Raw genomic sequence first — 13,214 nt, forward strand, 5'->3', positions numbered from 1 at the left:
ATATATGTTTTTGACATTTTATGTAATTGGTTTTGTAATGTACTTAGTCTAACACAATGTGCGCAAATTTTTAAAAATGTCACGACAACGTAAGATACGAGTGTATAGGGTTTGGATTTTTAGGGATTAGGGTTTAGGGTTCATTTTTAGGGGTTAGGGTTTCTAGGGTTCTGGTTTAGGGGTTAGGGTTTCTAGGGTTTAGGATTTGGAGTTCCGATCATTATAACTACGTAATGTTAATAATGTACATAGCGATACCGATTATATAATCGTACATTAGCTTAACTATTTCATGAAAAAATGTACTAAGCGTATACCCATCATAGGTAATTATCATTAAGGTCAGCCTTAATTTCATTGTACCTCGGATTCGATCCCAAATTTTTTGCTCCATTATGCATCATGTGCCAAAGACACAAGCGGTGGGGCGTATTAGGAAATACGTCCTTCACAGCCTTTCCAATCCCCCTGCATTGATCCGTGATTATAACTGACGAAGCTCTTCCCATACAATCTAACCATCTCTTAAACACCCAAGTAAAGCTAATGGCATCCTCATGCGAAATCAAAGTTGATGCTAGTACAATAGTGCTACCGTGATGATTTACACCAACAAATGGAGTAAACGGCATTTTGTACCTGTAAAATGTTGAGTCGTAAACTACAATTAATCGTAAACTAAATCAATTATCGGTTATCTTTACTGGCAATTGAATAAAAACTTACAAAATAAAATTGAGCATAACATACTAATTGAATTTCCATAAAACAGATTAATCGTAAATCAATTCTCGTTATATTATTAATAAGAATTTCTTATTAACAGCAAAATACAAGTATAATTAATTACACTCGACATTTTGGGTAAATTAGCATAAGACCGAGACAAATTGAGTAAAACAGAACAAATTGAGACCGAGACAAATTGAGTAAACAAATGTCCGTGACTGTTTACTCCGTCTGTTTGATGGTTTTAAGCGAATTACGGCAGAATAATTTAACCAATTGAATAAAAACTTAAAAATAAGATTTATTGTAATTGTTCTTATACTAATCCATCCATTCATTCCTAATAAGCTTAAAGTGAGACATGAATGTCAATATTGACATTCATCACAAACTGAAACCTTCCTGCAAGCATTTGGTAATGCTATTTAACCTAAGTTTGTGCCTTTATACTCTCATTTAACAGTTCAAAGCACCAATTTACGAACAAATCACAGAAGATAGCTATAATGTGTCGGAAACCATCAGTTTATGAACATGCATAACCTCGTTGCCCTAATTTGATTAATGTGATCTATAATGTGTCATCCTTCCAACAAAATATAACCATCACAAATTAATCAATTTCATTGCCCTAATTTGATTAATGTGATCTTAATTAATGGTAAAAAAATTAACTGATTAAGCTAATGATTTGATTATACGAGTAGTAAGAGGAAGAGTTTGCACTGATTAAAATTAACTAATAAGTAATCGTTCCAATCAAACGTAAACAAATGCGTTTCCTGAAAAACGCATGGCAGATTAATTTAACCAACAATTAATTTAAAAACCGATTGAAATGTTGAATGAAAATACGAGTTTAAAATTTTCTTGTTACCTGTTACAGAGGAAGGTAGCGTCATAAGAAACCGCGTCAGCAAATACCTTGGTCATACCCCTGCAACGTCCATCAGCCCAAAACACATTAAGGAGCTTGCCTTCTTTATCTGTTTCGATGGAATAATAAAAGCCAGGATCGATTTCTCTAAGCTTGATAAATCTTTCTTCAAGAGCATTTGCATCACCGTTAATTCTACTACGACGTCGTTCTTGATTGAGCATGTTCCTCAAATCCCGCTCTTTTACGGGTAAATTAGCATGGCCACCAACTTCTCTGACCAAAGTGTTGAAATTTTTAGCAATTGAGATACCGGCTTCATCATTCATTATAGACCGTCTTCTAAAATATTCATGCCATAACCTGTATCCTACCATATGACGACTATTAGCGGGATCGACATCATCATGATTGTGCTCCAGACTAGTTTTTTTTATGACAATAAAATCGTCTTTTAAGGATGCGTCTACGAAACACTCGCATTTCTTATATGTGGGATCGTTTATATACCCATTCTTTTTGTTCGCATCCGCCCCCCTTGTGCAACATAGTCTGATTCGGCTCATCATGTAGAAACGAGGTTCGCTATCCCCACTACCATGGCGCTTTACCCCTTTTTCCGTATAGCAATCCAAAATTTTATTAGTCCTAATAAAAAATTGAAAGCCACGTTGATAGGCATATAAGTAACAATATGCACCATACTCATCACCATTAGCAAAGGTCATTCCTTTTGTCGGAGGATCAACTACCTCAACGTCAGTGTTCGCCATGTTTAGCATATTAGCTACCTTTTGCACATACCCCCCTTCAATAATGGGAGGTTCATGGAGATCAATGTTAACATCGTCATTGACAACAGCCTCATGGTGAATAGTCTCATCGTCACCGATAGCTCCAACAACATCGTCATTGCAACCATCGTCATATAAGTAATCGTCTAAACTAAAGTTGTTAAAGCTAACAATTTCATCTTCCCCTTGTATAATATTACCATCAGCATCATGTACAATATTACCATCAACATCATCTACCCTAATATCATCAAGACCATCGTCTTCCCAAGGTAAATTAAGATCGAAATCCATCTTTTTGGTTTTTTTTTTTTTTTTTTTTTTTTGTAACCGTTTTTCTGAAAATTAAAATCTTTTTTTTCCCCACCTAAACTCTCAACAAAAAGATAAGATTTTCGAAAATCATATTTCCTAAAACCATGCCTAAAATCTTTTAAAATATTATATTTGAAACCTAATGTACAATTTAAAAATTAAATATTATTATCCTACCTAAATTGAAGCTAACAATCTTTTCAACTAAGGAAATGAAATTTCTCAAAAAAGGAAGGATCAAAACTTTATAAAATAGTTTCTCAAAATACCCTTAATCCATAAATAATAATAATAATAATAATAATAATAATAATAATAATAATAATAATAATAATAATAATAATAATAATAATAATAAAAATAAAAATAATAATAATAATAATAATAATAATAATAATAATAATAATAATAATAATAATAATAATAATAATAATAATAATAATAATAATAATAATAATAATAATAATAATAATAATAATAATAATAATAATAATAATAATAATAATAATAATAATAATAATAATAATAATAATAATAATACGTAAAATAATTAAAACTCATAATCATTCAAGCAATTAAGGTTCATCACTTAACTGAATTAGGGATCATCGATTTAAACTTAGGGTTTATCATGATTGAACATTTTAGATTAATTGGATTATGGTTCATACAAAATCCCGAATTAATATTTTAATTAGGGATCAATTTTGACTTAGGGTTTAGCATCATTGAAAAAAATCGATTAATTGGATTAGGGTTAAATAATTGCACGAATTAATAATTCAATTAGGGATTGATTTTCACTTACGGTTTATCATGATTGAACAATTTTGATTATTTGGATTAGGGTTCACACAATTGCACGAATTAGGGTTTATGACGATTTAATTAGGGGAAAAAAATTACACGAAATAATTAGGGTTCATTTATCATCGATTTTGATTGATTCAATTAGGCTAAAAAAACCGGGTTAATAGATTTAATTATATTAATGAAAATAATTAATGAAATTAACGAAAATCAGAACAAATTAAAAAAATTACAAAAATAAACTTAACTACATGTAGTTAACTAGTTAACCTAACATGTTAAATTACAAAATTAACCCTAAATTAACTAACCTAGTTTTACTTGGGTTTGACACGTGTAATCTTCCTATTGGTTTGTGTATGGAAATCCCATACACCATGTGTATCTCTATCATCTTCCGAAGGAACGGGATTAACCTTTAAATTAATTCCATAAGAAAAATGAGATAGCCTCATTTTATGGCTCCTTTCCATAAATAAAGTATGTGGTTAAGTTCTACTGTTTAGATATTATCGGTGGTATAATTCTATTTACGGTTTATATACATATCAAGTGTTTTTCAGTTTTTATGGCGATGTTTGTCAATTAGCGTTGCATATATGGGTTATCGTTTTACGAGAGTATGTATTAAGTGTTGAATGATGTAAATGCAATCTACCTTTTTATGTTATATTTTAACTTGTTCCTTGTTATTTAATTTGTAAATACCATCGGGTGGTATTATGGTAATATGGTAGTATATCATTCATTAATGTGCAGCAAATGTTGGGTCATTGCGTACAATTTGTTAGACAAGGTAAGATTGATCTCTTTCATAACTATATCAGATCTATAGATTCTCACGTATATGGTTATATGAAAAAACATCGATATTACAGAGGATGTAAAAAAAATCAGTGAATATATACAATTAACAAATGAGCAATTGAGAAAGAAAAAAAAAACTAAGGTTCTGTTTGGTAAAACTGACTGAAAAGGTACCTGAAACCTGATAAGGTGACTGAAATTAAAAAGGTACCTGAAAAGCTAGCTGAAAATTGGAAACTGATAAGGTAGTTGATTAATTGTATAATGTTTGGTAAAACTATCTGTAAAGATAACTGATTTTTTGTAAAATGACATGAAACGACATTAATAATTATAATAAATTAATTTAAATAAAGGGTAAATGTGTAAAGTAGAACATTTCAGCTACCTAATACTTTAAAAAGCTACCTGGAGTAGTTTTTCATTTCAGGTACCTGAAAAGTCATTTCAGGTACCTGAAATGACTTTACCAAACAGCACTAGATAAAACAACTACCTGAAATATTAGTCAAATCAGGTTGCTTGGTCAAATCAGGTACCTAAAATGCCTTTCCAAACATAGCCTAAGAAGTCACTCAGATTATCGAGGCACCACCACATAATTCATTATCGACTGAATTCCAGACCTTTAATCTAGAATAAGATAAGTGAATATATACAATTAACTAAAGAAAAAGTAAGTATTAACGACAAAAATTGAAAAAAAAAAAAAAAAAAAAAAACAGAACCAATATAAAGAGAAAGGGAGAAAAAAAAACTAAACAAAAACCTAATCTTATCTTCATTAATTCAGAAGACAATACTAAATGCAGGATGCTGCGCCACGTCATTTGTACAACTTTTTTTTCTTTTTTTTTTTGGAAATTCAGGTTATGGTGGGTCCCGTTGGTGTGCAAAGAAATTAGTTCTTTAAATTGTCCGGCAATACAAATATGCGACAATTTCCGTCTTAGAAAAAATTCTATGAAATAATTTTATACAACTGGAATAAATGAAATTAATTGCATATAAGCGGAATGCATTAAAAATCGGAATAAATGAAATTAATTACAAATAATCGGAAAGAATTAGAATATCATTTAGGCGGAAAATTTAAGCGGGAGAATTTGGAGATGTGTTAGGCTGTGTTTGCTAAAATTAGCTGAAAATGTAGCTTAAACCTGAAAATGTAGCTGAAAATTAAAAAGTTAACTGATTAGGTAGCTGGAAATTAGGAACTGATAAGGTAGCTGATTTATATAAAAAAGTGTTTGGCAAACTAATTGAAAAGGTAACTCATTTTGATGAAATCTAACTGATTAGGTAGCTGGAAATTAGGAACTGATAAGGTAGCTGATTATATAAAAAAGTGTTTGGCAAACTAACTGAAAAAGTAACTCATTTTGATGAAATGAGCTAAAAAGATATGATAATTATTTAACAGTATAAATTTAAGAGGTAAAAACGGAAAATCAAACAGAATTAGGTACCTGAAATCTCAAATGTTACTCTAGGTACCTAAAAAGCTAATTGATTTGCTTAAATAAGCTATTTGTCAAACGCTTACGAAAAAATAAACTACCTGGAATTTTGGTCAAATAAGCTACTTTGATCAAATCATGTATCTAAAATGTCTTTGCTAAACGGAACCTTAATCTTTTAGTATATACTCGTAAAAAAGAGGATTAATTACCTAACATATACTGTAATTTTGTTACTTTATTTGGTTTTAGCCTATGCAAATGAGGAAGCACCCGTACAAGAAAAGAATGAAGCAACAATTCCATTAACAACAATGTCACCACCAGAAGGTAACACCACCTTCATGGGTGGCACAGCTTGGTGCATTGCACTTCCCGACGCCTCTCAAACCGATCTCCAAATCGCCCTTGACTGGGCTTGTGGCTCAGGAAATGCCGATTGTGGACCCATTCAAGCCGGAGGCCCGTGTTTTGAGCCTAACACATTGGTTTCCCATGCATCCTATGCCTTCAATAGTTACTATCAACAAAATGGTAACAATGAGGTTGCTTGTCATTTTGGTGGGACCGCCACTTTAACCCAGCACGATCCAAGTAATTCTTTATCTCGTCTCTAAAATTAACTGTCATTAGAAGAATTGCACTCTTTTTAACTAATTACTGTATATTCTATACGTTTGTTCAATATAGTACTACATTTTGTAGTATTTAAAACAAAAATAACGTTAAGTCAATTTAATTATTCATTTCAGGTTACGGAAAGTGTGTCTACGCTGCATCAAGGTACAAAATATAATGTACTGTATATGAAAATTAATATTCTTACTTTACCTTATTAAAATAACTCTCACAATGAATATAACAGATAATTAATTAAACACATGAAAGAGTAGATGATTATTAAACACGCATTTACGTCAACCATAAGAATTACTTCTAAATCTAATAATCTATGAAATTATCGATTTATTAATTTTTATGTTGTATGATTTTCAGGCCAACAAAATCAGAATCTGTGAAATTGGATGCAAAATTTTTCATCAGAAGTTTGGTAATATTATGCTTAGGAAGTTGGTTGTTCTAGTGATTAATTGACAGTGAATTAAGCAAGATTTTGAGGTAGAAAAATGAATGCATGAAAAATGCTTTATTTTATTTTATTAAATTAGTGAATTAAGAAACATTATTTTTGTGATTGTAAGTTTATTCGTCAGTCGATATACCTTACTTTTGGAGTAGGTTTATTAAGAATACTCATGTTCATGGTATTGAACTTTTTGTCTCCTAGGCTAAGAAACACACTTGTTTTAGCATGAATGTTAATACTTTTGGAGTAGGTTAAATTTTCGATATTCATTTTGGATTTACCTTATTTCATAATTTTCATTACCCCTAAAACTTGGGAGAGAGACGGTCTCTCAAAAAGTTATTGAGAGACCAGTCTTTTATACCCTTTTATTTGTATTCCGTGAACTTTTTTAGGTTGATCGTGACATAATATGAATGTACCCATTTAATCTCTAATCATGATTTATACCTATTTTATTATCTTTAGTACCACTTTTTCTTAAAATTGTAAAATAGTCTCTCAATAAACTTATTGGTTTTCGATATATTGGTTTTTTCTTTAGAACTTGGGAGTTACTAGGCCCTTTTTTGGTAGTTAATTTCAGCTATGTTCAATTTTATTTAGATTTAGTTCAATTTAGACAATTTCAATCAAAAACAACGTTGGGCTTAAGCCATGATATTATTGGCAATACTTAGACCATACATCTGATAACATTTGGTAAGATACAATTATCCTTACGCGACGCAAGAAAATGTGCCCTAAACCCTTTTCCAGGTTGCTCCAGCGGCTTCGCTAGACCGAACCAAAAGATACCCTACCATGAAATTAGCAAACCCTTTTGGGGGCATGCGCGGATTTATAGGGGGTGAACCCTCACCCCCATTAATTTGAGAAATAACAGATTTGTTTGTGTGCTAATGTTATACAAAACCTTAGTGGCTCACTGGTAGAAACTCTCATCCACCAACGAAACAATCAGGGATTGAGCCCCTACAACTGCATTTAATTTTTTTTACTTTTAAAAAAAAAGATCTGAACCATGACCCGGGAAAGAGTAATTAAAAAAAGTTCCGAATATACGGTAATTAAATAAATTTCTAAATGAGAAGCATATAGTGTATTTCGCAAGGTGGTATTACTTTCTTTTTTTCTAAAATTTCAACCTTTTCTCAATAATTTCGTTCTTGAAATTTTTTTCCTTAGTTTAAAATGATTCTTTTATTTATTATTATGATTGTGTAAGCAATTTTTTTATTCAGGGAGCAGTGAAATCTTTACAAATGTGAGTATTTTTCATTTTTGTTTGTAAAATAATATACCATAAGTTATTGTAATACAGTCTAACCATAAACATATTGACATTCAAATTATTTGTTAAATGTCGGGGCGGGTTTGATCGAGTAATTATATTTTGGCGTTTTTTATGTTATAAATTTTACTAAACACACCCATTTCATAAATCCTAGATTCGCCACTGTTTGGGGGTAGAGATTAAAAAGTATGTGTGATGGTCGTTGACTGATCGATTATCGGAGATGGTGGGTCTAGGTTGTTCACTAATCCACCGAAATAATGTTGGTGGTTGTATATAAATGTTAGTCGTTTGTTAAATATACGAGTAAAAAGTACTTGAATCAGTTGATGAATGTAGTACATCCGATGTACTATCTTCAATTTTGATATTATTGACTAATGACTATCGGAATTCATGTCAGCCATAAGTTTTCATTTAGGGTTATTCTACGTAGTAACCCTATGTTTTTTAAAATTCTAACTGGTAACTCTTCGTTTTTCAACTATCCACATGGTAATCCTGAACTTATCAAAAAAAGATCTCCGTGACCCTCAACTTTTATTTCGTTAAAATCCTCCGTTAGTTTGCATGTTTATTGGACTTGGACTTGTTTTTTGGACTTCAAATGCTTAAATGGCCAAGTAATTGTGGTTTTCTCAACTCAAATAAATAAATAACCCCCAAATTTTCCTAACAAATAATCATATTATAGGTGTGGCAAAAGTATAATTCATAATCTTTTTATTATCATTATTATTATTATCATCATTTTTATTGCTTAACAAAGAATATTAAAGTAGTAAATATACAGAAATACATCTTACCTTTGTTTTTGATATAAAATGATAATAATATTAATATTAACAATTATAACCAAATCTAATCTAATTTATAACAAAAACAAAGATTATGAATTATGCTTCTACCACACCTAGAATATGATTATTTGTTATGAATATTTGGGGTTGGTTAACAATTTTTGATCTTTTTGAAATTGAGGAAAGATCGGATTTTTAAGTCACCTCCTTGATAAGTTATTCAACTATGGTACCAGAAAGCACACCAGAAGCTATAATTAGGGTGAACAAAACTTGGTCTGGACCGCTAAACTGGACCGACCCGGACCGGCTGGTCCGGTCCAGACCGGATACACATCGGTCCGGCCTTCGGGTCCAAAAAAATTAGGTGACCGGTCTCCAGTCCGGTTCGCATTAAAAAATAAAATATAATTAACATTGTAAACTAGTACCGGCCTGGTCCAAATCCGAAAAAAACCGAACCTAAAGGGTTTCGGCCCGGTGGTCCGGGTCCCCTCCTAACCCGTCCGGTCCGCGGTCTTGGGGTATGTTCTTATCCGATTCGCGGGTTCATCCGGTCCGGTCCGGTCTGGTTTTGGACCGTTAAACACCCCTAGCTATGGTATACTTTACCTTTTCTATTTCTTGTATCACCTCACTTTTTTGTACATGTGAAAGTGAAAATAAAAATTGTAATAATCGTGTCAAAACAAATATTTACCCTACAATCTTAGCAAATATTTTGAAATCTATATATACACCTAATCCCCTTCCCCTTTTTCATAAACCCTAACAATTTGAGGTTTCTCCCTATTTCTTCCCCTTTCTCTCCATCTTAATTGTTGTTTACATTTGTATAATCATTTTAGAATTCGATTCTTTTTGTAGATCCTTTCCCTAAAAATAATCATCGTTTTCATAGTTTGCTGAATTTCAATCAGGTTTCCCTTATCTCAACTTATTTTGATTAAGTATTTAAATTTCACGTTAATTTTAACTCTTTTGTTTCTCCAATCAAGTAATTCATATGCAATTGTTTGAATTCGATTTTTTTTAGGTTTCTTTCCCTAAAATACATCATCATTTTCATCTTTTGCCGAATTTCGATTAGATTTCCCTAATATCTCAACTTATTTGATTAAATAGTTAAATTTCATATTAGTTTTAACTCCGTAGTTTCTGATTATGTGAAAGTTACGATCATAAGATTATTACATACATGGTTGACTCGTATATATATGTTCACGATCAAGTGTTATTCGTGTTAACGGCTGTTTTTGACCTTTTCTCTCTTCCTTGATTAGTTGTTGTGTAGTTGTATAATGCAATATTTTATGTATATTGCCACAATATATATACATTTACCACAATTTACTAAAACTTTGCCACGATTTATTAGTATTTTGTCATAACTGTTTTTCTGCTTTGCCTGCACTCCTCAAGCCAAGACTTTTGAGACTCATAATGGAGCAGAGTCACCTGCCAAAACATTCACGGTGAGTTTAGAAATGTATATTTCAGGGTCTTCTAATAATAACAAATATCTCTTGTTTCTTGTTCTGACAGTTGCTTGTTTTGCAGTCTCATGCCTTTAACGAGAAGGATCTCTACATCTGCCCAAAGCAGAATTGTGTCCTTGTGGTTACAGTTGTTGATCCAACTGTGGAGCACCAATGCCTCATACTGAAAGTTATCTCGAGCAATGCTCGCGAAGTGATTATGGGCTATTAGTTATCTCGAGCAATGCTTTGTGATTAGTTTTCGAGACATGTTTAATTTTCTTGTTGGATGTTATCTCCCTTGTTGCATGTTTATCTTCAGTTGCTTCTGTTGTTGATTTACTTGTTGCACGTACGTTGGAAAGCAAGATTGTTGGTGACCTTACACATGAAAGCGCAGCCCTATGCAAAGTTGATTTTTCTCTGCCATTTTTGCTGAAATTAAGTGGACTTCATAACTGATTTTACAATTTGAGTAATTGAAAATAAAAGACTCGATTGAAATTTATAAAAATACGAGCATAATTAAAGTGTTCTATTTCTTAATTCTCTACAAAATGAACTCCACTTTGAAATATTTTGTTCCACTTTAATTCATTAAATAGTGTGGGTGAAAGTTGTAAGCAGAAAATCGAAATTTGAAATTCTGTTGGGCTTAGTAATGATGAACGAAAAAGATCGGAAGTGGTGGTATGGTCAGGTTGCTTGGTGATGAGATCGTGATGAAGTTCGATGGAGATGCTCGGTGATGAGTTTATGATGAAGATCGATGGAAAATGTGAGGACCGAAGGTGTTCAAGAAATAGAAAAGATGATGAAGATCGGTGGGAAATTAAACATGGATGATTCGATGATGTTAGGGAAATGAAAAATAAGCATGGATGATTCGATTAAGTTGGGAAATAAAAATTTAGTTGGGAAATAAAAATTGGGAGAGAGATCAACGGAATTTTCTAGGTGGAAAACATTTGGGAAAGAAATATCCAGATGGGAGTTTTAATTATGGGAAAGAAATAAAATTAAGACGGAAATAAAATTGAGATGGGAAATTTCTAATCGGAATTGATAATTTCCATTGGAATAAAATTAAGACGGAATTAATTCACATTTTCCTTCGATTAATACTTAAATGAGGGCAATTTTGGTATTTAGCGTTAATTGTTACTTAATAAGATGTAAAATAAGAAAAATAATACTCAGAATAAAATATGGTGGTGAATGAGAAATATACATTGTAGTTCGGGGGTGGTAATTTGTAAAAATAAGCAAATATATGTTGTTTATTTGTAATTTTTTCTACAAAAAAAAAGAGGGAGGTAAGAGAGTAATAATTAGCATGAAAGATTGATGAATTTGTTTTTACACTTTCTTAAATTCCACTTTCTCATTAAACTGATTGAGATACCTATTACAACTTCACGGGGGAAGTGATACAAAAAGTAATAAAATAGGTACGAATGCTATAATAAATAAGGTTACAATATATGATAAAATATGTACGATTGTTATGAAAACATGTACCAAACAAAAGAGGCATTTTGAGCCACGATCAATAATAAAAGGGGTACGAAAAGGTTGTAAAGCGGTATGATAAAAGTGGTCTCTCAATAATTTATGAGAAACCGTCTCTTCAAAGTTTTAGTGTTTATATTATGCCTTTATTCAACTCTACTCTATCATTTTGCTTTTTCATGTTTGTCAACGCGTGTTTTAAGCGGTAATTTAGTTAGATACGAATTTGCAAAAAAATATAAAAGTTAGATATTTTTAATTTACCCGTAAAGACAAATCAAACTAGATCACATGTTAATATATTTCAGTTATGTATTGACAGAAAATTGAAATTGAATGTTCAATTATGAATAGTGTAAAAAATAGAAAATGGTAGAGTGAAGTTAAATGGAGGACGTACTAGTTTTATACCCGTGCAAAAAAAAAATGCACAGGTTTACTTTTTAAATTCAATTACTATAAAACGATAAATAATAATAAACAGAGAGACATAATCTATTTACTTATTCTAAATATATAAATTCTATATTTTGCGTTCACAAATGAAATAAGCTACTCCATATAATACTCTCTCCATACCACACCAATGAGGAGAGTGAGGGAGAGTTTGGATGGTTACTTTGGTGTCGAAGTTGATAGTGTAGGCCGTTTGGGCGGGTTGAATTTTCTTTGTAAGAAGGATATCGATTGTACTTTTATGTCGGCTCCAGTTTATCACATGGACTTCACGGTTAGGAGAACGGAAGGGGTGGAGAGTTAGAGGCTTTTATGGTTGGCCAGCTGTGAATGATCGTCATTGTAACACCCCCATACTCCAAGTGCCTTACCAGGACCACTCAGGTATAAGGATGCTACCATCTCGGTTACCCGAGGCAATGATAATCATAAGACAATAACGAAACAACATTTAAATAGTATAACTTTAATGAAAAGTTACAATCCAAACCAAATACCAAAATACGAATACAAGTTCTCAAAACCAACTATCTACTCAGCTAACTGAAATGTTTATTAAACTACTAAAGCTACAGCGGAAGACTTCTATCATCAGACGGTGGCACAACCCAGCTATCCCAGTAACTCGACTCATACCTGCTCAATAACTGTTCACCATCCCCGAATGGATCACCACAGTTTTTAAAACATTAAACGGAGTCAGTACTAATCACACAATCTATATAAACCAACAACACAGTAAACAAACAGCTTAAACGGTCACACACAGAATCACACCCACTCCAATCAATC

General features: G+C 31.8%; 2 protein-coding genes across 2 annotated transcripts; one reads left to right on the plus strand and one right to left on the minus strand.

The window, feature by feature from the left end:
* Positions 1-320: 320 nt before the first annotated feature.
* On the minus strand, positions 321-2,694 carry LOC141594602 (protein FAR1-RELATED SEQUENCE 8-like). The gene is made up of 2 exons (XM_074414609.1): positions 1,607-2,694; positions 321-639 (listed from the first exon to the last, which is right to left on the minus strand). The coding sequence occupies exons 1-2, from the start codon at positions 2,692-2,694 to the stop codon at positions 321-323; spliced, it is 1,407 nt and encodes a 468-aa protein (XP_074270710.1).
* Positions 2,695-6,049: 3,355 nt separating this feature from the next.
* Positions 6,050-7,148, plus strand: LOC141594072 (major pollen allergen Ole e 10-like). Its single transcript, XM_074414271.1, has 3 exons — positions 6,050-6,386; positions 6,545-6,575; positions 6,789-7,148. Exons 1-3 carry the CDS (start codon positions 6,107-6,109, stop codon positions 6,874-6,876), a joined length of 399 nt encoding a protein of 132 aa, XP_074270372.1. The 5' UTR covers positions 6,050-6,106; the 3' UTR covers positions 6,877-7,148.
* Positions 7,149-13,214: the final 6,066 nt, after the last annotated feature.

Source organism: Silene latifolia, chromosome 8 (genome assembly GCF_048544455.1).
Source record: "Silene latifolia isolate original U9 population chromosome 8, ASM4854445v1, whole genome shotgun sequence".
Lineage (NCBI taxonomy): Eukaryota > Viridiplantae > Streptophyta > Magnoliopsida > Caryophyllales > Caryophyllaceae > Silene > Silene latifolia.